Source organism: Oryzias latipes, chromosome 20 (genome assembly GCF_002234675.1).
Source record: "Oryzias latipes chromosome 20, ASM223467v1".
In the NCBI taxonomy this organism is placed as follows: Eukaryota; Metazoa; Chordata; class Actinopteri; order Beloniformes; family Adrianichthyidae; genus Oryzias; species Oryzias latipes.
The window spans coordinates 22,249,200-22,276,983 of record NC_019878.2 but is presented as its reverse complement, the minus strand read 5'-3'; the positions used below and the strand labels follow the sequence as shown (position 1 = coordinate 22,276,983).

The window sequence follows — 27,784 nt, the reverse complement described above, 5'->3', positions numbered from 1 at the left end:
CTTTCATTGATGTAGATGACAAATCGCAATGATGGCAAACCAGAGGAGCAGGCAGCTGAAAGGTTTTGGTCCTTCATGATCTAAATTAAAATGCTTGTGTCAACAGATGCTCTGAAAACTGCATTACTGTAACAAAATAAATTAGCAAAAGATTGTAATCACTTGAAAAAGATTTGAAAGTTCACATTAGAACTGGTTTGACAGATGCAACAAAACAATGGTATTTTTTTCCGCTATGTCTATGTCACGTATGCAGAAGTCATTTGATGTAGCTGCTGCATTTAAAATAAAATAGGAATGTAGGTACTGTATATGTATTTCAACTGGATTGATATGCATACTTTTGTTCATGAAACCAAAATGATGACTGAATTGCACTGTGTCCAAAAACTCTGGGCTAAAGAGGATGATGGTCATTGGAAGATGGCCGGCTTGGATTTAACAATTTCAGTTATCAGACTATTCCTCTGTATGATCTCTGGAACAGAATTAAAAATGAACAAACAAACAAACAAATAAACAATGAGGCTCATAAAAATATACAATTGTTAATTTTGTTTGGAGAGAATGAGGATTGACCTTCTTGCGTGACGAGCTATACAGTGGTTACTTGATGCCTGTAGGTATATTATGTGTGTCCTGCTAGGAGGAGACGTCAAATCATATATTTGTAGAAAGATGATTTTTCCTACTCTAAAGAGTCATTCCTGAATGAATCCACTTTGAAGGACACGGAGATCTGGGAGTCTTTGCTTAGACTCCATCATTCTTTCTAGTTTTTATGTCTACTTGAAGTATGGATGCTATTGGGGCAAAAAGTCAAGATTCCACCCTTCTTGTTTGTTGTAATGCTGAACAATTTTAAAGTACGTCTTCAGTGTTCCTCTCACTTTGTGCAAAACACCAGTCAGCAAAACAGCAAACCACTATTTTTAAAAGTTGGCACAGCATTTTTGCTGATAAATCTCTCTCCTCTACACATGCAAACCTTCCTCTGGTCATTGGGGTCAGGCAGTTCTATATGTATCCTATCAGAGTAGAAAACTTTACATCAGCAAGATTTTTTATTTTTATATCAGCTTAATCTTAAATTTTGATTTTTGGAGCAGTTGCTCTCCTACAAAGTAAGACTACTGTGTTCACAGTAAAGCAAAACTTACCCCCTGTAAAAAGGGACTCTGATGGGCTGCACTCTGATGCCTCCTTTTTGGTTTCTGACCATCTGATTGATTACTCTCATTTGAAAGGAACATTGTTGTTTTACTCCCACATTTTGTGAGAACAGCTGACATTTTTAGTCCCCAACTGCCCTTACTGGTGGATACAGGCTGTCTGAGGGGGAAAAATAGTCAAACCTGTACGGGGCCAGTAGGTGGCCAGCAAGAAATATCAAAGTTGTAAACCGCTGGATAAACCGTAGAGCGTAATTGTTTATGTACATTTTTTCAAGGGACAACTTCCAATAATAAGTCTATGTAAAGGTGCGTTTCCGGCTGCCGGTTTAACAAATCATATGTCTCTGTTTTCAGGCTTCACGTACAAAATACGGAGCCATTGAATGCATATCAGCGACTCGGATTTGATAATGTCGTATGGGTAACATCCTTTACAAAACATATGACTACCAACCATTTGAAAAATGGACCATGAAGGAGAAATTAATAATTGCGGTTTGTGTCTGACCAGAATTCTACGATTATGATATATTCTATGAAATATTTCAGATATCGGCATTAAGCTATGAAAAAAAGCCTGGAGCAAGATTTGCCAGACTTGTACCGCTTAGACATTTCACACCAAGCCTCTTCCAATTGTGGGAATATGCACTAGTATCTGGTAGCAACAGACATTTACACGTGGTCAGTAAGGAGACAATGGCCGCACCTTACTGACGACTAGAGTGTGGTGTAAGAAAACTGTACGACAGCATCACCCAAACATCATTACTGTTTGTGACTTCCATTATCCTTACAAATACTTTACAACACCCATACCTCATGCATGACAAGGGTATGTTCAATTTTCATGACATCCCTTAAGGTGGATGTACGAGGAGCAACTGCAAGACATACCATTGCTGCACTTAAGATGTGACTGCTCCTCTCTGCTACCCTCTACGTGGGTAGACAGCCCAAAACTTGGCAGCACCCGTACGGGTCAAAAGTTGTATGAGTGCATGTGAGTGAGTAAAGTCTAAGATTGCACTTCTCACATTAGACTAATCTATGAAATTATAAACCAACAAAATTGTTCAAATACATTTTTTTTCTCCCAAAGTTTTTAGGTGCTGACCGAAGCAATATGAGAAGAAGGATAAAGAGAAGGTTTTATAAACCCCAGTTGATCCGTCTGTCTTTCTGAAAAACCCAGATTCAATTTCCCCCCCTCTGAAACAGAACTATTATCTCTCTGGTGTCATACCTTTGCCAGAATCTATGGATATAGATGCTGCTCTGTGATGGAAGCAAAATGAATGGCAGTCAGAATTCTGAAAATAATTTTTCTGACTTTTACCAAAAGCTAGCTGAGTCTCGTATGTACAGTTGCCACCCGAGAGACAAATCTCCTTCATCCTGGCTGAAACTGCTAAGCTGCATTTTTGTATTTATCCTCTAAAAAGAGCTGTCTGCGCTTTCCTTTGTACCTGCTGTCAACTCATCACACACATCCAGCTGCTTGTACTGATTCAAGTCTAATACACTACCTTCTCGCTTACCCTCTGCTTATTTGAGATGAAAAAAAGCAGTAATTCATCCATTTCCTAAAACTGCTTAGTCCAGATCAGGGTCTTGGTGATGTTAGAGTCCACTGAGATACAATCAGGCGGACGTGTTGGGTACACTCTGTTTGCCAGTCCATCACAGGGCCGCACAGAGACAGACCGGCACTCACGGTCACGCCTAATGGAGAATTTAGAGTCAGATATTTATCTAAAAAGCTTCTTTTTTTTACTGCGGAAGGAAGCTCGAGTGCCAGTAAAAAACTCACACATACACGAGAAGAATATGAGAAATCCAGTCAGCCAGGACTTGAAACAAGACCTTCTTACTGTCAGGCAGGGGTGCTAACCACTACACCACAGTAGGAATAATAGCTCTTATATTAAAATAGGTCTGTATGCATGTGTGTATATTTTTTTTACAAAAATGTGTACATTGTCACTTTAGATGTGAGTTGGTCCTATTTCCTCCACCCACTGATTACACTCATACTGTTGACCTGTGCTCTGCTCTGATTGTTGCTCAGTCTCAGTCCATCTCAGTCCATCAAGTTGCCAGTTTGTAGTTTGTTTCTTCACAGTCCGGTCTTTGTAACAAGTCAAGTCAACATCAAGTCCATGTCAGGTTCATTTTAAGTCCGTACCGGGTCCTTACAGTTGTGATCACTTTTTTACCACAGACCAAGCCTCTACCTCCGACCCCGTTCTCTTTATTGGTTTGTTGCTACTGAATTCAGATTAGCTACTGGATAACCTACTGGATTCCGTTCTTGGTTCTCCCTGTAGATGTTCCTTCGGCCGTGGTGCTGCGGTAGGGCAATCTACCTCTTATAGGAAGACTGCAGGTTCGATTACCGCCTTGCCCATATGTTGAAGTGTCATTGGGCAAGACATTGAACCTCACCTTGCTTCTGGTGGAAAGTTGACACCAGTGTTCAGCAGCGGAGCCACCATCAGTGTTTGAATGTGACTGTGACTGTAAAGCGCATTGGGTCTTTGAGGAAGGTAGAAAAGCACTATGAAGTATACGCAATTTACCATTCCCCAGAAAATTCACCACACCCATAAAGTGCAGGAGAGACTTTATTTCAACAATCTCTTCTTTTGTTGTACAGATTCTTCTTCTTCAGCCACTTACTTTTTCCGCCTCCTGGAGACACAGGGAGTAAGGCATCAGCTAGTTACCTCAATGCTCACTTTCTGGTTAACCATATACTTACCTTCAAGTGCTGCCTGCCAGAAGCCATCAGGCATTCTCGTATCACTCCAAATTATGTCCACAAGATGTCAAGTTAGATTGGCTTCTTCCAAGTTAATCTTCCCCGAACTTGCCGGAAATGCTAACCTCGTCTCCTTTGTCCTCAGTCGCCGGGAGACTGGGTGGTGTTGGCATTCCTGCTGCTGCTGCTCTGAACTCCTGTGTACTTCAACTGAGCTTTTAATTAAAACTTTGAACTTTACAGCACTGACTCTGAGTCTCACAGGGTTATCCATTTTACACGTCACTACATTAGATTAAAATCCAGCTGTGTTTTTCCCTTTTTTTTTACCAACATAACACTTTAATTTTACATTTGGAAACTCAAATCTAATGAGTGGATTTACAAGAAAATGTGAGTTACTGCTCTTCCTTTAGAACAGTGTGTGTTTACACACAAAGAGGAGCCAACACTTGCCTTTTGTGTAAATTTGGTTTGTTTGTGTTCCCACACAAACAGAGAGAAGCTGGGGTTTCTGTATACATTTGTAAATATTCTAAAAGAGTATCTTGGCAACAACCAAATGTGGTGGTGGTAGTGTGATGGTGTGGGCTCTCTCACTGCTTTGTGGTCTTGATGATTTTTCATTTTTGGTTTGATAATTTACAGTTAGAAAATGACAACGTTTCAATAATCTAGATTTACAAAGTAGTTTTTTTGTTTGTGTTTTTTCTGTAGCCATTCTTTAGAAAAAATAAATAATGTAGTAACAACATTATTTCATAGGCATTCAGGATCTAAGGCATTTATCTTTATTGTTTTATTTATTGTTTTACAATTTTAATTTTGGTTTTTTAGTTGTCCATGATTGTATGTGCTAGTTTGAATGTAGCTGCTGTAATTTCTTTCCTTAAAAAAACGATTGATTTGATGAACTAGTTGATTATTAAATGTTCAATTCTATCCTGATAATGCAGTAGGGCAATATTCCAAAACACCATTGTGTCTAAATCTAAGTGGCATCTGAAAGTGGTAACATCAAGTAGGATAACCCTAAAGAGCTGCCAAAGCTTTCAGTTCCAGACAACATTGAAGCAGACTATTCTCTTCTGTACCAAACCTTGTAAACAAAATCATGTGACTACATCATGTAATCCTTGGCCAGGAATTACGAGGGTGGGCCAAAGCAACGAGATAAAAAATAATGCTCTTGCAACCTTTGCGGTATAGTTAAATATTCAAACTTTATATTTTGCTCACCAATTCTGAACGTCTTTATCAACATCAGGTACAACACTTTATGGTACGGCGGAGGCATGCTGCAAGGTGGTTACCGGGGAGACAACGGCTAAGAAGATATGGTGATGAGTCTTTAGGACATAAAGATTGTTGGGAAAGCAGTGTAAGAAGCTGTTAAGATGAAATGTTGTTTTAATGAGCTTGTTTATATATATATAAACCACATTTTGATGACTTGTTGTGTCTAATCTTTATGGTTGCTACATTCCTACTCTCTTTACATCCCGAAATGACCAGCTACGGTGGCTGTTTTGGTCCAGTTGTTCTGCTCAGAGAACAAAACCTATTCATACTGAGGACACTCTGAAAGCAAAGCTTCGGTTTGTTCTGTTTGTTTCCGGCTGGAAACGAACATAGACCACATTCAGACTGAAAGTATGTTCCGGATTATCTGGGGAAAGAAAGTCTGGTTTCCTTTAAGCGAACTAAATGTGTACCGTCTGAATACATCCTCAAACATCAATAAATATTCATTAGGTTTGAACTTTAGGGAGTCTTATATTTACATAAGGCTGGACAGGTTTGGATACATTTTATTTAAAAAATGAAACCATTTTTTACAATTCATTTGAGTATTTACTCATCCTTCTTTTGTTTGAGACTGAAATGAGATTGATCAGAATAGTAACACACTTGTAAAAATATCAATCTATCACACTGAAAACGACCAAAAAACGAAATTCGTGATAAAAGACTCAAAAACAAAGAAATTGGATGAGAAAGCTCATGCTACCTTTTTTGTGTTAAACTCTTTCACTGCTGAACAAGCTGTTGGTTTTCCTAAATGATTGTTTATAAGTTAGCAGACATGTAAGTAAAGGTATTGGACCACTGTCTGAAATAATCTTGTAAATCAAAATTGTTTTTTTTGGCTAGACTATTTCACTTCTCCTGTTAAAGTCTTATTATGAGTACCTTTTCCACTGTACCCTCTGCAGCTCATGGATATTGTTCTGGACCAAACCCTATCATAATCAATCACAGTAGCATCTTAGGTTGATGAAATAATATCCTAGCAGAGGCGGTTTCTATCCTGGCAGGTGTGAAACTTCACATTCGCCACTGAAACCCTTTTCTGCTGCATTCCAGGGCAAACAGATGTCAGTAGAGGTACCTCTTAGTGACCATTTTGCTTGTTGTTTCCCCGCTGGGGTAGTTTCTGCTTACGCAAATGCTGTTGTGACAGAGACGAACATATGTGGAACTGCACAAAAGTGTAACTAATGTTGGGAATTAAACCTCTGAGTCCTCCATCATCTGTAGAAAGCAGAGTGGAGATAAAGAAAGCAGAATCACTTGCAGTTTCTTGCCTCGATGATCAGTGGGAATGTAAGATGACTAGCTTGGAGCACAAGCAGTGGTCCTACAGGAATATTAAGAATTCTATATTTTGAGAGGGGCCTATTTCCTGCTGTAACCTCTCTGTTCAGCTGAAAGACCATTTGGTCGAACAAGAAGCAGAAAAATATACCAGTCCAGTTGTAGAAGTTTTTAGTGGATGTGCATGTTGGAGACGTTACTTCCAGGATGGTCAGAAACTCAGTTTGTTTTTTCATGACAAAGTTTTGTATAGTATTTCATCGGGAGCTGCCATCAACAAGGCAAAAGACAAACATTTTAAGGCATGTATGACATCTCCAGATTTGTCAGCCATGCTTCTCAATCCTTCCAACAAATGACTTATTAAAAATTAAAGCCTAAATCTCTGCTGTTCTCCATCTAGTCAGTAAATTAGATCAGAATGAGGTCCTTTCCGCTACAACCACCTTTACAGCTGCTGCCTGTTGCTTAAAGAACAACCACAGTTCCACAAAAATGCTCTGGTGCAGCAATGGGAACCACTTTGTGGTAATAGAATTAATGCAACAGTCTAATGCGTGACGATATGTTTAAAAACTGAGTGGAACAAATTCATTCAAAACCTTTCAAAGTAATAAAACCTGAAGACCAGTAACCCAAAGGATTGGCCTAAACTCAAAGATAGAAACTTTCTGTAAGATAAAATAAGTGTCCAAAGAGAACTTGAAAAGAGAAAAAGTGATAAAAAATGGTGGAGAATGGTGATCATAGGCTTCCAGAAGTGGCGTGGAGGGGATCAAACTGGCGAACGCCTGGAGAGAGCTAATGAGCTGTTATTCAACAGATCCAGTTCCAGATAAAGCTTAGAAATCTGCTCTGCTTTGGAAAGTATTCTCACACTTTTTCTTCACTTTCTTACACTTTAGACCTCCAGTACAGCTCAAAGTCTTCTGCAGGTGTATTCAGGTAAATCTGCAGTTTTATAATGCATCGATGAAAAACACGTGGTGAGATTGAGACATAACTTGTTTTTAAAATGCCATTTTCCTTTTTGGTGAAAACACAACATTTTTATGAACCACATATTTGCGTAGGCTTGGTATCTTAAAGGTTTTCAGAAAATTATTCTGTCGTTGGCAGTGCAGGCTGTGTTTTTCCTGGAGTTACCTGCTGCGAAAGCCGACTGAGAATCACCGACTCAAAGATAATTGAATGATCGTTATAGGAAAGATGGGTTTTTGTGGGAAAAGCTTTGAATCCAACAGAGATGATTTTTGAGGAAGCATGAAGCTGTAATCATCGACTGTATACGGGAACTGGAGCAACTGAGTGTGACGTCACCAATAGAAAATGCCTTACTTCTTTTTCCAAGTAATAGTAAATAAAGTCAATTCCATCCCCATTTTTTGTGATTGCAGTGATTGATCCGAGTTGGTCTGAGTCAATGTTTTTATGGCAACTACTTTCCCCAATCAGGAGAGAGCTTGTTAGTCCACACCCCTATCACTTGATGACCGGCTACACGAAGTAGGTCAACCAAACGTTAGATGTGAGGGCATCACATGCGTTTAGTAATGCATTGGATAGGTTAGCTTTTGAATGAATTGAACTACAGATAATTATAAAACATTAAGAATATTAATAACTTGTTTAAAAAAAGGTATCAGAGAAAAAATGGTTATTCTAATGGATTTTTGGCTTTTTGGGACAAGTGGGTACTTCCTGTTTTGGAGGGGTCACTCATCCCAGTTCTCATATCCAGTCAATGGCTGTAATAAAGTTTACCTACTTATTAAAAAAAATCAAGTTAAGTTTTGTTTTTCAATCTCAGTAAAAGAAATGTTTTGGATTCAGCAAATTACAAAGCCAGTTCAATGGAAATCAAAGTTTGTTTTACATCCGTTAATTACATTTAAAATAATATTTTGTTTTCCTTTTTGGGTGAAAAAAGTGTTTTTAAATTAAAAGTGTACCAATTAAATAGAACTCAACGTAGGTACACTAGGGCCACTTATACCACAGTACCAAAGCGTGACGACCTAAATGCAAGTTTTTCAGCAAATTTGGCACATGGCAACGCAGCAGCATTTGTTTTTTTTTGTTTTTTGTTTGTTTTTTTTAACTTGTCCTGTCCAACAGCTGGGCAGACAGATGAGAGCTGAGGGCCTCTTGTGTTGGACATGTTTTACTTTAACAAGAGGGGTTATTAATCTTCATACAAACCAGAGGTATGACTGAATAAACCCCTTTTGTAATTGAGGCCAAACTTTATTAATTTCAACCATGTTTGAAAATATTTGGTGTTGGACCGGACGGAAAAGAAAAGAGGGGAAGAAGAGAGAAGGATGTTAGAGAGAGAGGGGGGTAGGAGGGTGATAGTAGGAGGGGAGGGGGGATAAGACCATGAAGCAGCATAAAGCAACAAGTTTACTGGTTGTTTATCGTTACGGTAAGGTTCAAATGTAGTACAAAAAGGGCGGGGCCTGTCCACACACACACTCAAATGTTATCAACACACCTGTTAGCTGCAAAAATGTCCACATGTCGACATGTACACAATACAGATAGTGTTCACACACGCATACTTATGCCTTAAAACCAACTAGTGTGAAATATTTCAGTCATTTGTAATTGATAGGCGTCTGTTGAATTTATACATGCCACGCAATAGCTGAGGAGGTGTTAAGAACATGTTTAAATTTTAAGTCAACCGCATGATTATTCTCTAAAAGTTGACCTTGGTCAGTGGCCGTCTGGACACATTTCGAGGTTGCGCGGTGACAGTCCAGTGACAGCGAGAACGACCCGCTTATACCCCTTGGCTGCAGAGGGGCCAGCGGCACTCGATATGTACGACCGCTATACGGAGACATTTATTTACACATCCCTGAATCGGAGCTGCTGGCGCCACCACACTGTGGCCGCCCAGCTGTCGTCCGATTTTGTAATGGTGACATCCCGACCTTACTAACTGCCGCCATCCACATTTATGACACCGCCAACAATTTTTTAAAAATCGGGCAGCGGCATCTTTGACGATTCTGCTGATGCCTCCCCATCGCTCGGCAGCAGTTGTATTTGTGACCTCAGCAAAAGCCCGGATAAAATACAGGGTGGCTTCTGGAAGGGCTCTGCCAAAGCACCTGTGTGAATCAGGGAAAGCTGATCCCCTGTGGGGATATGAAGAAAGCTGAACAGCAACCTTATTCACCTCCAAAGTAACAGTGTGTTCACTACAGTTTTCGACAATCACCCTCATGTTTGTTTTTGACCACAAAGATCACTGGAATTTGAGAAGAAGACATGTTTTTTACTGAAAATGTAATTCCTCTGCAATGTTGACAGCTTCTCTTCACTGCCGGCCTCTACCAAAAAGCTTATATACCCATAGTTAAAACTATAAGCTTTCTGATTTTAAACATACACAACAAATAAAGTAATACAAATAGAAAACGTATTTCTATCTCGAGGCCACAAAATAATTGGCTTGATTTTTGCTTTGAATGTGGGGGAAAGAAAAACACAATATGAAACTTTTAATAAAATAAGATGCGGGTCAAACAGGTGGTACGAGAAACATAATTTATTCTGTTTAGTCCGAAAAGCCATGAACCCATGTTTACAAATCCCACGAATCTGTGCATCAGGGTTTGACAGCCAACAGTCTGCTCATAAGCATCGCCGACTCCCCACCTCCCAACTTGAAATGAAAGAACAGCGTCTGAGCTGCTCTCAAAGCAAAGCGCCATGGATACTCAGCTGAATACGGCGGAGTGAATAGATGAAAAGCCTGACGTGTCTGGAGCTGATGTTAGTGGCAGCTGCTCTGAAACTCCCATCTTCAGCCTCACCCCTTTCTACGGACCGTTCTGGCTTTGTTTAACTCTGACGTGCATTTTATTTAACGACTGACCTCTCTGTTTTACTACGTGTGCATCAGAAAAGCTGAAAGTGTTTCCATATTGATTTTCTGCGTGTGTAAAAACCTCAGACACACGGGGATGCAGCGCCTGCCTTTAGATGACAGCCACAGCTGTGTGAGCCGCTCTGTAATATATCTTGAAGGCGGTTGTTGATTGAGAGCTCTTAAGTAGCAGCAGAGGCTGTTTTCCTGCAGCACATTCAATGCCGCTCGCACCTTTGTGTCCATTTTCGGGTTGTGTGCGGTTCTTTGAATGGGAGACTTTTTATTCCTGTAAGGGAACAGAGACACGCAGCTTAAAACATGTGGAGTTTGAAGCTGAAAAGACCAAAAGAAGAACAAAACAGAAACACTTTCCAACATCTTTAATGCTGCACCTGATGGCCAAAGTGACAACTCAAAGCTTGAACACATGGAGGAGCGTTTTCAAAGAAGGCAGGAATCAATGGGTAGTTATGTGCCCTTTTTACAGCCTTTTACCCCTCTCCCTCGCTACAAGATAAATATGCAAACGCGCAGCTAACAGGCCGGTCCCTGGAGATCTGCCGGCACACAAAGCCACGCTAAGCGTCGCTACTAATTTCAGAAAGGTTTGTGTTCAGATCCCACCCCTCCCTACAAATCCCCAGGAGTGCCTTTGAGCTGTGCAGCACGGCGCCACATGCTGTGACGCTCACCTAAAGGCAAGCAAAGGATGAAAACACTGAGCCACGGTTTACATATTTCAAAACATTGCCGAAACAATCACTAAAAAGTGATAAGACTTCAAATCGCACGGGAGAACAAAATGTTTTTGAAATGGATTCATTTTGGCAACGGCACAATTCTCCGTTACATATGTATATATGTACTCATACGCCAATTTGTGGCTTTCCACGACTGTTCCACGTACGTCTGATGGACTTTTCACCACCAATGTATAACTTTTATATCACGTATATGGTGCACATATCAGGTTCTAATTACGTTATTGACGCACAGATTTTGGGCCAAATTTGGCATTTGGCATTGATTAATGTGTTCTTTGGTTGTTTATGCAAACTTATTTTATTGTTTTTAACGTAGTTCTTTCAAGATGCATCTGTCAAACTTTCACGGAAAGACCACAACTAACTTTTTTCACGTAAATTCCCGTCTGAGCAATTCTCATCTTTGGATTATGTGCAAAATGTACATGTAGCTGTATGACATCACCTTGAGTTTATTAAACTGAATCACGGGAAGGGAAATCGTTGCATCCCGCCTGCATACCAGGCGGAAATTGATCAGAATGTTTCGTCATACGTTGTTCGGTTACACTAATCAAACATTATATCAAAACAAAACCATTGACTGTAGATGAGAACTGGACTGAGTGACTCTTCTCTGGTGTTCCAAACAGGAAGTACCCGCTGGTTCCAAGAAGCCAAACTCCTATAGTCGTCTATAGTGAAATAAACAGCTGTTACTCAGACATTCTATCGGTCAGAATAACCATTCTTGCTCTAACACCTTATTTAAAACTGGTTCTTGATAATCTTCATATTCTTTTCATAATACAAGTTTATTGGTCATGTTATAAACTGACCAATTAAATGCCCCAATAACATTAGGTGGGGTCAAGTTAAACATTCAAAAGTCCTTACTTTTTGCCATAGAAACACTGACTCAAACCAGACCAATCACTGATTATATCACTGAAAAATGGTGGCTGAATGGACTCAATTTCAGTGGAAACATAAGTAAGCCCGTTTCTATTGGTGACATCACACATAGAGTCAGGGCTGAGACGCCGTTTTTGCCTCAGTGTCTGACTGCAAGTCGTTCCTACTTTTGAGCATCTTTCTGTTGTCAAGAAGAAAGTTGGAAAAGTCAAGTAGGGTCTTTCAAAGAGCACATGGTGTGCTTGACCCCTGACCCGCCTGGCATGCTCTGTGGTCCGTGGCCTTAGTCTTTCCTGCTGGTTGCATTCACTGGAAACAAACCGCCACGGATGGCTTCCTTGAGATTCAGTGTTGACTCTCTTCATGACTGACAGTTTGCCTCAGCTTTGCTCCTGACAGTGTGAGATGGTGAATAAACACTGCGAGGTCTACGAGAGAGGCCACATGTGCGTGCTTTGGCTTAAGGACACGGGCGATGCAATCATCGCTCCCCCAGAGCGCCATCCATCAGCCTGCTGATGGATTCCATTAATAAAAAGACCTTTGGTGTTGTATCTTCTGTTCAGCATGTAGTGCATCAGCGCAGCCAAAATAATATTGACCTAATCATTCTCCACCCCTGCAGCTCCAGCCCCAAACCTGAAATAGCTCCGTAATTTATCCCATAATGAGATGTTGACATTTACAGATAAAATGAAAGTACAGTTCCAACAATAATCTCGCATGAGTGTGTTGTAATATAAGTAAAATGGTGTTCCATATAGGCTTTTGTCATTGCTTGACACAATAAACAAGAAGAGAGGGCGGCGTTTAATTGAAAAGTGCAGCACAAAGCGGGCCTGTGCTATTATACCAACAATGAAAACTCGTTTCATTGTTCCAATATGATCCTCTCTATAAAATGTTGCTGCATAAATTAAAACACCAGCTATACATTTATAATCCCGAAATTCTAACCAGGTTTGGAGCGAATTAAAATGAAAAATCTTGCAATCAAATGTCAGTCAAAGAGGATTTGTTTGCAGATAGTTTGCTAAGACATAAAAGAATCACTGAGGAATGTACACAGATTCTTCACTATTTTTATTTTATTCACCTTATTTGAGCATTTAACACCCGAACATAGCAATTCTGCAAAGTAGCTTCAACAATCAAGTAAAAAATACTGCTACTAAGAAAAAACTGCATAAACCAAATCAGGGTAAAGCTGCTTTTTGTCCATTTTAGAGGTTAAAAATTTAAAGTTATTTAAAGAATGTCAACACTAGGGCTAAAGCTCTGGTGTTAAAGGATTAATCTGGTTTTGTTAGCATGTTTTGATCAATTTACGATCCTTTAAGACTTATGTGTCTGTAAAAAAATGTATTTTAGGATAGAACTTAGTATCACACTGTGTTTGCAATCAAATCAAAGAACGGCTGTCGGAGAATGTTGAAAAACACGACTGGTCTGTTATGATGAAAAAAATCTTGGCATCTGTGTCATGTAAGCCATGTTTACTTGCTGTTTTGTAACCAGCAAAAAGATTTTTCTTTTTTACAGAAAAATGGCCAAAGCAAGAGCCTTTTTTGGAAGAAACATGAAAGTCTCCAATTAGTGTATAAACTCTCTTTTTCTTCCTCACTTTTTCTTTGAGAGATGTAGGCGTTAGAGATCTTGGTGCTGAGCAGAAGTGGAACAAAATTGTGTTAAGGATATAATTTAAGTGTCAATGTAAAAAAAAAAAACACAAAAAGTATAGACTCACGGATCATTTCAAATGAATAATATAAAACTGACAAGATCAAAAAGTTGTCAATTTAAAGGATATAACAGAGGAAAATAGGTGATGCTGGTGTGAGGAATAAATAATATAACACAATCCGTTGAAAAAAGGACCATTTATTTTCTTTTTTAACCCCTGTGCTATCCTTGGCACGTTAACGTTGGGAGTTGGGTCATCTAGACCCACTAGACGAATTTCAGTAGTAATGAAGACATGCATGTAGTTTCCTTGCTTTTCCTGTACGTTTTTTAAAGTCCCACACCGACCATCTTTTGATGTATTTTTAAAGTGTTCCCAGCTGTCTTTAAAATATGGAAACCTGTCGTTTTCGATAGTTTCTGCCGAGAGGCAGAAGTTCATTACAAAATTCACTTCTGAGTTGTGGGCGGGGCAGTTGGCGCAGAGCACCCCCCCCCCCCTCCCCCATCATTCCATCAGTCCCTACTGAGCTCTCCCACAAGCTTGCTCCGCCCCCCCCCTCCCTCCAACATAACATTACCGGTGCAGCAACAAAAGTGAGCAATATCAGAGTTATCCAGCTGTACAGTTTAGATCCAGATTCCAGCTCAGACGAGGAAAAGAAAGACATTCGTGGATCTATTTGTCTGCAAGTGGATGCATCAGAATGGAGCAGAGCAGAGAGCTTCTTTTTTTTTTTAGAACGCAAATACAAATTTTTTTCAAAAAGCCTTTTTCATCTGCACCTGATTCACAATGATTTGAATGAAGAAATACTCTGAAATATAACTTTAGGGTTAATTTTCTTTATCTATGTCGTCCATCATCAGAAATAATGCCACAAGAACATGTTAAAAACACCACTTTTGTCAGAGCAGGTCTTTCAGTGCATTTGAATACATAAATAAGTGTTGATTCTGTCATTGATTTGATTCCTGTATATCAATACTTTTCTTTCTCAAGATCACTTCTGTTGTGTCAAAATGTATTGAAGCTTTTTTCCATCTTATTCCGTAGTTTGACATACAAACGAATGCAGACAATACTGTCTGTACTTGATTGTAAAGTGAATTCAGCTTGTTTTCTGCAAAGACGGCACTATTTCAAAGCTTTTTCTGTTTTTCTTTATTTGTTTATCATTTTTTTTTTACTTCAAGTTATGGGTGAAGAAAATTATAATCTGCTGACCAAGAACCCTGAAACCTTATCTTACAAACACATTTTTAACTGCAAAAATGTCTGAAGAAATGTCATGTTTGTTAAATAGTTTTTAAATGAATGCAAACACACAACGAGAAATAGAAATTGTTGATCGGCTTGAGGTGGTTAATAGAGGATAAACTGACCTTGTTGTCAATGAAACTGTAAGAGTTTGTCTATTGCAAAGCAAACGAGGGCATTTCCCATGAGTCCGTTGGGCAGTTTTCACATTGGCAGATGCATAAATTCTGGCTGATCCTTCCTGGTGTTATGGATCTGCAGGCCATGCTGTGGCCTGAGCACGCCGCTGAAGTGCAGATGTTACAGATGTTCAACCGAACATTGAACGAGGCAAAGCCCGCCCTGAAACACTCAGTCTGCACGCTCGGCTGGTGTTTTTGTGTGGTGTGAGCTGATGAAGACAGAATCATACTCTCTGCTGAGTGCTTACAGCTAAAAATGCTTCTTTTGACAGTCTTTCGGCACTGCAGACTGCTCTTCCCTTCAGATACACTGTGATCACTGCTTCTGTCGGAAAACTGTGACTTCAGATCAGACATTTAAAGGTTGAATAATTTCTATGATAATTTTAAATTTTTTAATGATGCTCTGGGATCACTGTGTCATATTTTAGCATATTCATGCTTTGATTTGGAGTCTTGGAGTCATTTTTGAAGTTTTGACTCACTTCTGAGATGAAATCTTTATCATCAGCAAAAGATTGTTGGAGTTACATCTGTCAACATTTAAAGTGTTGCTCCGATCACCTTTTGATCTATTTTTGAACCGGTGGACTTTTAATTATAATTATATTGTTTTTAGCCCCCACAAAAAAGAAACTTGCGTTGTTTAAAGGACATAGTTTCTGCAGAGCAGCACGAGTTTATTAGAAATTTACTTGAAGTTGACGGTTGATGGTTGACAGTTGATGCAGAGCAACGCCACCCCCCTTCCTCTCACCATTGCTTAAAGATCTAAACAGGGAGCTTGTGGCCCACTAAGCGTATTTTCCACATTAAAAATAAGTTTCTTTTTAAAATGTATTTTTCCATCTGCTCCTGTTTCACAACTGAGTAAAGAAGTACTAAGAAATGTAATTTGAAGCTTATATGTCCTCCATCATAACCCCCCCCCCCCCCCCCCCAAAAAAAAATACGTGTTAAAACACAATTTCCGTCGTCAGTTTTGAACAAGTTTAACTATGTTTTTTTTTATTTCCATTCTGGCAGAAGCAAGATCCCTTTATGAGTTTGAGTTAATCCAATTATGTTTTTCTGTTTTTTGTGACCTTTTTTTTAGTTAATTTTTAACAACATCAAAAACAAATCTACCACATATTAAAAGAAAAAATATTTTTACCATGTTTTTCTTAAAAAAAATATAAAAAGCAAAGTTGAACTCAGTGATTCAGAGTACACTTTTATTTAGCTGTGTTTTGTCTACTTTATATCTCTTTATTTGTTGTCTTTTCACAAGATGCTGTTAACAAAGAACACAAATCCAAAAAGCTGCTAACAGCTCCTGCTAACACTACAAAAAGTTATTCTTCAAAAGTTTCAAAGCCACAAAACCAGGAGGAGATTTCCACGACAGAGGAAGTCGATAAAAGAAATCTGTCAAGGTTGTAAAAAAAATACAAACTTCAAGAGCTCCGGGCTGATCTGAAGCAATCTGAAGGTTTAAAGCTTGTATTGTTCACTTAGTTTGGTCTCTAAAGACTAAAACCTGGGAGGAAGATGATATAAAGAAAAGTAAAATAGGACAGGATTAACGTAACACCTTTATTAATAGTATAGGATTGACGTACAAGATTTTTTTATTGTTATTTTTTATTTGTCATCAAATAAACTGAGGGACAAAAAAAGAAATCTCAGCTCACACTGAACATGGTGGGGGTATCATGCTGTGGGGTTCCTCTGCTAAAATCTTTCCCAAAGGTAATTCCCTAAATAACAGCAGTGAATTCTGTCAGCGTTTGAAATCAGCATTTGTGTTAAAGAAATGCTTTTTGTAAAAAGAATATTATACTTTCCATCTAAGAATGATCTCTGCGTAAGCAGGAATATAAGTGCTGCCAAAGAAAAAAAAATTCTACCGGTTAAAAAAAAGGTTTAATAGAATTCAAACCTAATCAGATCTAATTAAATGTATGAAAAATGACTAACAGTCTGAGATGCAGGGCCTTAATGGACTAACAAGCTTTCCTTTTTTTAATCATAGTTTATCACAAATGGAGATTTATAACAATTATATAAATTTCAATTTACATGGAGATTTAAAAGCTAAATCAGCTAAACTATTCTCCTGTGCATAATACACATAACCATAGTAACTTTTCATGTTTGATGTAAAGGGTAACGCCCAACAAGGTGTCCAGAAATGCCTGAGAATGGACACCTCTAAGGGCTTTGCCCCACCTATACCATGGATGCCTATGCAATAAATAAATATTAAATCAAATGTAAATACTTTAATTTAGTTAATTTTTAACGTTTAAATAGTTTTTCCCTGTTTGATATTTGGTGTGACGTGTTTTCATGGTGGTGAGGAGTAACCAGCAGAGAAACGTGGTTTATAAGCTAAACATCAAGTGATCCAAAGGATCATGTCAGAGGGAAAGTTTACCTCATACTGCTTGTTTTTGTCCAGGAAAAGTTTCTAAGTCCACAAGTAGATCACTTTGATTGAAGAAAAATCAGCTCTGATTTTTAAATATGGATCAACAAACAATTCCTTTCATTAATTATTAACAACATTGTCTTTAAATATTTATTCACCCAGCATTAGCCAGTAAGACAGACAACGAATCTGACAGAAATACTGACATGTCCATCATAGAGACATTTGAAGGACAGAGATCTTTTCTACTGTCTTGCTGTCTGATAAACTGTGGAATAATGTCTGTCCACCTATGGTAAATGGTGTATACCAGTATAGCGCTTTCTACCTTCCCTCCGCTGCCAAACACTGGTGCCAACCTGCCACCAGAGGCAAGGTGGGGTTCAGTGTCTTGCCCAAGGACAGGCAAGGCGGGAATCAAACCTGCAAACTTCTGATCAGAGGTCGACCGCCCTACTGCTTCCTCACAGCCACCTATGTTTCTGTTATACCTGCCATATGACCGAACCTACTTTTAATTTCTATTATTAATTTTAAATGGACACCTTGCAGCCAATCAGAGTCAAGCTTTCACCTGGACTATGGTATAAAAAAGGTCCTAAATATCCTGAAAGGTTGGTAAAATATTGACAAAATGCAAAATTTTTCTATGGTTGAATTAGCAAAACCAAAATAACTCAACAGTCAATAAAAGATTCAACTCAATTCAATTTTATTTATATGTCCCAATATTTAGTCATCTGAATGGAATTCAAGATGTGTCCCCTTGGATATTTTAGGTTATTTTGTACCAAATCAGTGTGGTAAAACTCTGATTTACTCTCAGTCAATGACTTTGTGGCATCTCTGAGGCCAAATGTCTGTTCTTGGGGGGGAATGTCTTAAATCCACATTTTGCATGCTCTTTAAAGGACATTTAGTCGTTTAATGCAGGTTGTTTGAAGTGCGTGTGAGAAATCATTCTTACCTGCAGCTTTTTCCATTTTCAATGGTCTAAAAGCATCTTTCGGTGCACAATCCAACCCATCATGTGCTTCAAAAAAGAGCCATTCTGATGTGTTTAGGTCTTAAATGGAGACCCAAAGAAATTAGCATTATTCGGTGGATTCAACATTACATTTTATCCCTTTTACCTTTGTTTCACTCACAGATTGGATGTATACACATGTTTAAACTTTGCTTTTAATGTCAGATAAACCTGTTGGTCTAAATGGTTTAATGGAAAATGAATAGTTTTGTTTTTATTACCCATTATGTTTGTTGGCCTGTGAGACTGCCATCATAGTAAGTGGCAGCATTTAATTCATTTCATTATTTGTGGAAAAATGCAAATCATGTTTTTTTTCTTCTCAAAACTGATGCTTAAGTGGTACCTGTTTTGATGTGATTTGAATGTTTTCCCATTTATTTCTCATTTTGATTCCAGTGACGTGAGGGAGAAATTGTACATAATTTATATACAAGATAAATTAAGGCCGTTAGATTTAAGAATTGATAGCTATAAAACCTCGTCAACAATCAAATGATGTGAAATTTGCTAAAACACAGCTCAGTTTGAATTTTAATTGAATTTGGTCAATGAGCTTAGCTTGTTATCTCTGAATTGTTATTGTGCAATATCAGCCTGGTTGTTGCAATCCTAATTTAATCACTGATGCTGTAACAATCCTGTGAGACAGAAGCCCTTAAGTCATTCTTTATTAAGCACCAGCTCTTCCAAATTAAAGATATTTCACTCCAGCGGATAACTTATGTGTCCACCTGCCGTTCTTTTCTCCTCAAACAGCTACACTCAGATGTGGATAAAGGCGACGGCAAGGTCAAGTATGTGTTGACTGGAGAGGGCGCCACCTCCATCTTCACCATTGACGAGAATACGGGAGACATTCACGCCACCAAGCGTCTCGACAGAGAGGCCCAGGCTTACTACACCCTTCAAGCTCAAGCCGTGGACCGGTTCACCAACTTGCCTGTGGAGCCCAAGTCTGAGTTTGTGGTCAAAGTGCAGGACATCAATGATAATGAGCCCAAGTTTGTTGACGGGCCGTACCTGGCAGGGGTACCAGAAATGTCACCCTTAGGTAAGCCTCTCCATATTTTTCTTAATTTGTGTTTCTTTTTTCCACGGCTGCTTCCTTTTAAATTCTGATCTCTCCTTCTTTTTGACTTGCCCTCATTCCCATGTCTGCGTCTGATAATTTTCCGCCTCGATGAGTTTGTCTTCATCGCTTTCAGTCTGTAGGTCATGTGGGGAAATCGGGACGTGTGCTATGTTAATTTGAGCTCAGTGTCTTCACTTTGTAAAATTGAAAATGTGCTTATGGCCCTGGGCGCGGCGGTGTGTGGTGAGGTTCACGGCTGCTGAGGCGCCAACTCCTCTGGAGTCAGAATTACATTTGTAAGAAGCAAAGTGTCTTTGGCTATTTTCAATTGACAGCATACATATAAGCACTCATGGTTTCTTACCTGAGGGACACTTCTCACTCTCAAACACACAGACATTTACGCAATCGCCGTTTTTCCTCCACCCTATGCAAAAAAAGAAAATGTGATTTATATTCCTCCAATATTTCATACTCATTGCAATCAGAAGTATATATAGAACAATATCAACATTTAAATTTGCAGTGAAGTTTTGTGTTGTTTTAAAACAACATATTTTAGTTGCTTCCCAAGAAAATAACAAGAAAAAGAATTAAGGTCAAAATACTTTAGTTTTTAAATCCTGTATCTTATTGCTTTAATGAACTTAAGTATTTTTTCAATATTTCAAACACATTGATTCCTTTCTTTCGGTTGTAAATCACATATATACACAGGAATCCAGCACACATTGACCCATTTTTTAAGTATTGTAGTTTTACTTATTGAAATTTCTTTCTAAAGGTTTTATACTCTGACCTTGTTTTTGACCCTAAACCCAAAACTAGACCTTCTTCTCTAAAACAAAACAGATTGTACAACTAAAAAACAGATTTCAATCAAATAAATCAACTGGTTACCCAATGTGTTTCAAAAGAAAAATATGTGTTTATGATCAAAAATGTAAAGTTTCGATGTTAAGTCAGTGAACAGAGTTGATCGCTTGTCCTGCGGCGAGTTTTGAGCATTGCAGCGCAACTATCTCTATGCCATTTAGGTGGCACGGCGACGTGATGTTTTCGGAGTTTAAATAGTTGAACTTTGGCGAAAAATCTGTGCCGCGTCAACCAGGAACTTAGTTTTGGCCTGTGACGTATTGTGGAGTCCAAAACGAACATGGAAGAGAATCTAATTCCTCTTTTCCTGAACTTTATGATATTTTCCTGATCCATCCCTTAAGTTGATTCCTATTTTTATTTTTCCCTCCTTGCACTGATGCAGGACAGCAATATACAAAATTTACAGTTTGGCTTAGTAAAAACATACTTCTTGTTAAAAAAAAAAAAAAAAAAAAAAACAATTGTACCAACACATCTTTTTTTTTAAAACGATGAAATAGATTTCATTCCTCTTGAGTCTCAAGAACTCCACAAGTCATTGATTTTTTTCATAGAGTTTAAGAAAAATAATCTTTTATTTACTACAAAAATACAGAATTTGATGCATTACTACCTTAGTTCGTTTTTTTTTAGTTTAATTTACGTTAGTGCTCCAAAAGTCAAATCCTTAACCATTTTACTTTCATAGAGAGATGCACACAGGCACATATGTAACACTCTTCTTTATATGTATACAGTTATGACAATTTATGATAACCTTACTCAACTATTTAAACGCTGACGTTGCATTTTAGTTGGCAGATTAAGTTAATTTCTGACAATATGTGCATTTTTTAAGCAGCACCTTACTGTATCTCCTTTTAAACTACCTGTACTAAAGTCTGGGAACGTCACCTAATGCTCTTTTGTCTGCAGCAGCGATGTATTGTGGTCTCCTCGGTATGTCGCCTTGTATAGATGTTGTCTAGTTTAGCCAAATAAATGCCTCTGTGGCTGTTTTTTAGTTCAATAAATTGTAGACTGAACAAGATGCAGCACAGCAGGTGACATTGATTAAACAGTGTGGGAGTTTATATCACACTCAATCTGAAGTATTGGTTTTTAAACATTATTGTGCATCGAAAATGAGTATTTTACCCTCAGCAGTCTGAGCTGTAGAAAATTACATAAAAGAAACAAGGAAGCAGCCATAAAATTGATCATTTTTAACTGAAATGTATGATAGTTGAGGTTTTAGGGAGTTTTTAAAGGCTTTCTTTTTTCTGTTATAAACGGATATGATATGCAAAAAGGTGGTGGGATGGGATGTTCCTCCATAAGTCCCCATGGATGCGGAAAACAAGCAGTTTCAAAGATAAAACCAATGTCACAAAAATGCAACTATGCGGCGACGCAAATGCAAGTTTTTCTGCAAACTGGGCAGTTTTCCCCACGGCAGCATTTGCAATCGGCAGACGCATTTTTACACACTGCACGGGGGCCATTGAAGTTTTGTGAAAAAGTTCAAATTAAAGACGATTTTTTGACATTGGTCACAGTGGCTGCCTGGGCACATTTGGAGGTCGTGCAGTGGCAGTCCAGTGACAAGCAGCAGAATGATAATGTACTGGAGGGTCTCCAAGGTCCCCAAAATCATCTGATGATGGACTGATTTCAGGCTGCCACTCTCTATCCACCCCCTGCACCCGTGCTGCCATCCCACTGGCACCATCCAATTGTTAGAAATAGTTGTTGATATGGGCCGGGGACGATTGCGTCCAATGACCAGACATCAATCTGGCACCGTGGGTCCTGCGTATGAATTCTGCTGTGGTTGAACCCCTTGGACGTTCGCTTTGGGGGCTGGAGCTTTGTCCTTGCTGGGTTTCTTGGGAGGCATGAAGTCTAAAGATTATAATGTGTGTCCCTTCTTGTTTACCCCTGTGCTACCAGGTGGCAGGGGACCGGTGGCACTTGATATGGACGGCCACTGTCCGGAGACATGCGCACATATTTTATTCAGTGCTGGCGATCCGGCTGCCACTGTCTTGTGGCCACCTAATTTTGTTACTGCGTCATCCCCACCTGACTAACTGGCAGCTGCCTTCTATGTTCATGACCACGCCAACGATTGTCAAAGAAATCAGGTGGCGGCAGCTAGTTTAGAAGATTCTGCCAATGCCTCCTCATCGTGCAGTGGCAGTTGTATTTGTGACTGTAGCATAAGACATATTCCAGGCTAGAGGTGGTCTGTTTCTGTGAGGTCTTTCTGCCTTCTTCCTGGAGCGCTTTACAGTTTGGGTCAGGGTTAGAGCAGGTCCAGCCAGATGGACACACTGCCAAACCCAGCTCAACTGAAAGGATTATGCGAGCAAGTGCAGCTATGGTCATACTTCAGTTGACTGCATTAGCCTTTAGTGCAGCAGATATAGCATTTATCCATCTGTTTCCAAATACTCCTTGAGGACACCATCATATAAAACTCTGTAAATGGCTGTATGCAACCCCCTCATGTTCAATATGCAAGTGTATGCAAAAGAACAAAAAAAACATCCTCAGGCCTTTTTACTTCACAGGTGTATGAGGAGGCAGGAGGATGGGGGCGTGGGGCTAATAAATGATAAGCCACGGTCAACAGATTCTTTTTTTGTTAATTGTTCTTCCAAACGATAGTTTAGATTAAGCATATAGCCTTTTAAAAAGGAAATAATTCCTAAAAACTGCATCTTGAAGACAAATTGCTCTTCTTCACGTAATAATAAAAAATAGGAACCATTACTTTTTCTCACCCCACTCCTTCTAGCGTATGAAACTAAACATTTCAGCCCATGAGGAATGGTGTCCAGCATGAACCAATATTTCACGGTATTTTCAAATGTACTCTTTCTGTGGAGTTTGATGTGCTGTAATTTCCATTTTTATCAATTCAAATATGCCAGCATGGACCCCTGAGTTAAAAATGTTGATGAGTGATGCATGCTTATAAAGTAACTCCAGCAAAGTCAAGGTCTGCATCAGGCTCCAAGCCCACAGGCATTTTTTGCAAATTGGTGTTTCTAGCAGCCAATGCTTTTGTTGACCTACCTGCTGAAAATATCTGGTCCAGATTAACACATTTCAATACATCCATTTCTCTGCCACTTAACTGTGGTAACACAGCAGGCTGAGCCACACAGATACCTTTAGCTTCATCCATTTCCTCCCAGGGGTTCCTCAGCTGCTTCGAGGCATGCTGGGAGCTGTATTTGCTTGTAAGCTATGGCTGGAAATGTGAAGACAGAAAATTCCCTCAGGTGACAGTAATAATGTCATATAAGCATGCTGCATATGTGTACATATATATGACCGTATCACCATTACCCAGTGGTGGAGGTTGCTAAATTATCTTAATTGTGTTGCTTTAGGAGCAGGAAGAACTTCAGCAGACAAATGATGACATTGCACTGAGAAAGCACAAACACATTCTGAGCAATCTCTTGAAAAACGAAGCTGAGCTGGTTTTCTGTGGGTCGAACATATCCACAGGAATCAGTGTTTCTGTGTGGCTATTTCACACAAACCTGACTTCCAACAGCAGCCAAACCAGGACAAATTGGGATCAACAAAAGCTGTTACGTCAAATGATGCCATTATAATCAAAACAAACCATCAAACAACCACCAGGTTCCACAAACTTTCCTGGAACCTGCCTATCACCCTCTAACCTATCTATCTTCAGGGCTGGCTGGACTCGAGGATCTTCAAAAGCTTGAACACAACAGCGTCCCAAAAAAGAGTTTGCCACAAAAACACAAAAAGAAACATAAAAAACAGGTGCCTGAAGGAAGAACCATAAAAAAACAGCTCAGCTGAACACCCCCATTTCTAACCGTGGAAGCAGTGAAATTCCAAGGAGAACATAGGTCCACCGTTGAGAAAGAAAGAGAGGAACACACAAACCATCACCAACAAACAAAATCATCCCAATTGTTGCAAACCAAACCCAAGTCCATGACACACAGCTGAACGGATTGCAACAAAATAGTAAAAACATAAGGATATAGAGGTTTACAAATTTCATTGTTTGCTCTCTTGCACCATATCTTCTTTCACTTTTATACACGTCGGCTTCTCCTGACAGTCAGCTGTCCTGGTGACAGCCCTTCAATCAACTGATCCTCTCCAGCTGTTCCACCCATCAGCTGGTGGAGTCGACAAAAGAGAAAACAAACAGAACAAAGAAACTGAAAGAACTGGAAGCCCATAACCCCCTGTGTGAATGCAAAGTGAACCGTTAGCCTGTTCAAGGTGATTCTAATTCTTTTGTTTTTTTTTTAAATAGACAATATGCAACACTTCCACTTAATTTGTATGGAACTGACATTTTGTGGCTTTACAAAGAAAAATAAGAAAAAAACAGAACAATGGAGCCTTACAGAATAGTGAGGTTGTTCTTGGGTGTCTAATACATCCCTGGCGATCAACTAAAATTACCGTCATCATCCTCGCTGTGAAGCACTTCAGTTAATTGACATGTGGCACAGCCAATGCAATATCCGCTAATACATATGTCCCTGCACGTGTGTTCCCACTAAACTGAGCGCCAATATGACAGATATGTCATTTTTCTTCCTGCTGAACTTCAGAAAGGTGTGAGTTTTTAGCGTCAGACTCCTAACAATGTCAATACTAATTAGATTTTTGTTCTCCAAGCATTTAAAATGGTTGCTTTTGTAGTGCTTCCCAACTTTTGACAGTTTCATTTGGCAATTACTCAATTAATTGATGAGTTTTAATAATGGCCAAGATTGTTGGTTGGTCTAAGATAACCAACCAACAAACTAACCAACAGGTGAGTTGATTTGAGGCCCAGTTGTTCTCTGTTATTATTATTGATATAATTATAACTAGAAACATGGCAGGCAGTTGCTTAAAAGACAATCTGAGATTAACATGGCGGCAAAGTGTGTATAGAGTATAGACTATGGAGATTAAAAAAAAGTGCCACCTGTTCCTCAAAAAAACAGTAACGAATTCCACACAGATGCCCCTCAAACTGGTATGCAGGCCTTTCAAAAGCAGTTCCACATCAGAAATCGAAGCAGAAAAGTCAGCTTGGGAGGTGTGAGCACCATGGTTTGGGCTGCTGTTTGCCGCAAGGAAAATAGGAGGTGCTTCTGGGGATCAAACGTGTTTTCAATGTGCAAAAATCCCTTCATGGACACATTTTTGTTTTTATCTTCATCTTTTCTGTTATTTGCTTTATCTTATATGGAGGTAAATATATCATGCATAGTTTTTGCTACAGAAAAAATACAAGCTAAGATTATCATTAGAAAACTGTAATGGCGTTGCTCGCTCTCTTTTGTTCATTCTGGGCTGTGTCAAAGCTAGTAAATCCTTTCACTTCTGAATATGTGTACAGTCATTTTAAAGAAAATAAGTGTGTCTGAACCTTAAAACCTAAGAACAGCAACCAAACAGCCAGACTTAAGCTTTAGGTTCATACACAAAGATGCCGCACACCCCTCCCCCCTCAATATATACATCCCAACATAAACACACACACATGCACACACACACCATCTCAAACACACATACACGCACACACATTTTGCAAGGAAGGTGGGACCTAGGACCATCTGTCCCCTGCCTCTTCCCTGGTGGGGGGTGCGGGCCCCTTTGCAACGGCGGCCGTGTCCCCGGGGTGCCGGCTTCCTGGGCCCGGCGGTGCTCTCTCCGCGCGGTGGGGGAGTTCACATTACATCTGAGCCGGGGGTGTCTGGTCCCTGGGGGGTGGGTTCTGGTCCTTGCTCCTGAGTGCTGGGCCCCGCCAAATTTCCAACTGTGGCCGAGCCTGGTCGGGCCATATTTACAACACCCCTTGTGGGCCCTCTTTTTTCCCCGGGGTTCCCCCCTCCTGGGCGGGGGCGGCGGGCCCCTGCCTCGCTCCTCCCTGGACCAACCGTGGGCCGGGCGGATGGCTGCCTGGAGTGCGGAGCGGGTCTCCCTTGGGGGGTCCTGGCTCGTACCTGGGGTTGGGGCGGGGGGATGCCCGGAACTCCTGGGTGGTGGTGGGGTGCTCGTCTGGGGCTGTGGGCGTCCTTCTCCGGTGGGGCCCTGCGTTGGGTTCTCCCGGCGCGGCGGGGGGGCTGCTCTCCTGGTTGGGCTGGGGCGGCGCCCTCTTTCCCTCCGTGCCTCCCTGCTCTCTGGCTCTGGGGGCCTTGCGGCGGCCCTGCTGGCCCTGGCCTGGGTGGCGGGCTTGGTCGCCCGGGCGGCAGTTGTTCCCTGCCGGTTCCCGTGTGGCGTTGGGGGGATTCCGGCTGCCGCTGCTGCTGCGGTGGGGGTCTTGGGGTGGGGATGGCGGGGCACTCTCCCTCCTTCTTTACACGTTCCACCATCCATTTTAGAAGAACATAAACACTCACCTGAGCACAGGTGTTAGCTCAACAGACTGAATGACTGAAATATTTCACACTAGTTGGTTTTAAGGCATAAGTATGCGTGTGAACACTATCTGTTTTGTGTACATGTCGACAGGTGGACATTTTTGCAACTAACAGGTGTGTTTATAACATTTGAGTGTGTGTGTGGACAGGCTCCGCCCTTTTTTTTTTGTTTGTTTGTTTTTTTTTACATTTAAACCTTACCATAATGATTAACAACCAGTAAACTTGTTGCTTTATGCTGCTTCATGGTCTTATCCCCCTTCCCCTCCTATTATCACCCCCTACCCCCCCTCTCTCTAACGTCCCTCTCTCTTCTTCCCCTCTTTCCTTTTCCGTCCGGTCCAACACCAAAGATTTTCAGACATGTTTGAAATTAATAAAGTTTGACCTCAATTACAAAAGGGGTTTATTCAGACATACCTTTGGTTTGTCTGAAGATTAATAACCCCTCTTGTTAAAGTAAAATATGTCCAACCCAAGAGGCCCTCAGCTCTCATCTGTCTGCCTAGCTGTTGGACAGGACAAGTTAAAAAAAAAAACAAAAAACAAAAAAAAAAACAAAGATGCCGCATTATAGATTGAAAAACTCATCTAAGCTCACATTTTGACATGTGAGCTGCTTCCGTTCTGTGGATTTCTGAGAATCACAGCAGCTGTGATTCTCAGAAATCAAACCTTACTTAAGTAGGTGTTGAAGTTTTTGTGTTGCCATGGCTATTGGCCCTCTCCTTATGCTCACATAATAAGAACTTGACAAATCTAGGAAGGTGAGG

The 27,784-nt window shown here is 40.0% G+C and overlaps 1 protein-coding gene across 1 annotated transcript in view; it reads left to right on the top strand.

Moving 5' to 3' along the window:
* The window catches only part of cdh7 (cadherin 7), a 174,371-nt gene that overhangs the window by 47,269 nt on the left and 99,318 nt on the right, over window positions 1-27,784 (top strand). Inside the window, exon 3 of the mRNA XM_023950079.1 lies at window positions 19,410-19,704. Within this exon, the coding sequence (XP_023805847.1) occupies window positions 19,410-19,704 (295 nt within the window). The remainder of the gene's footprint in view (window positions 1-19,409; window positions 19,705-27,784) is intronic.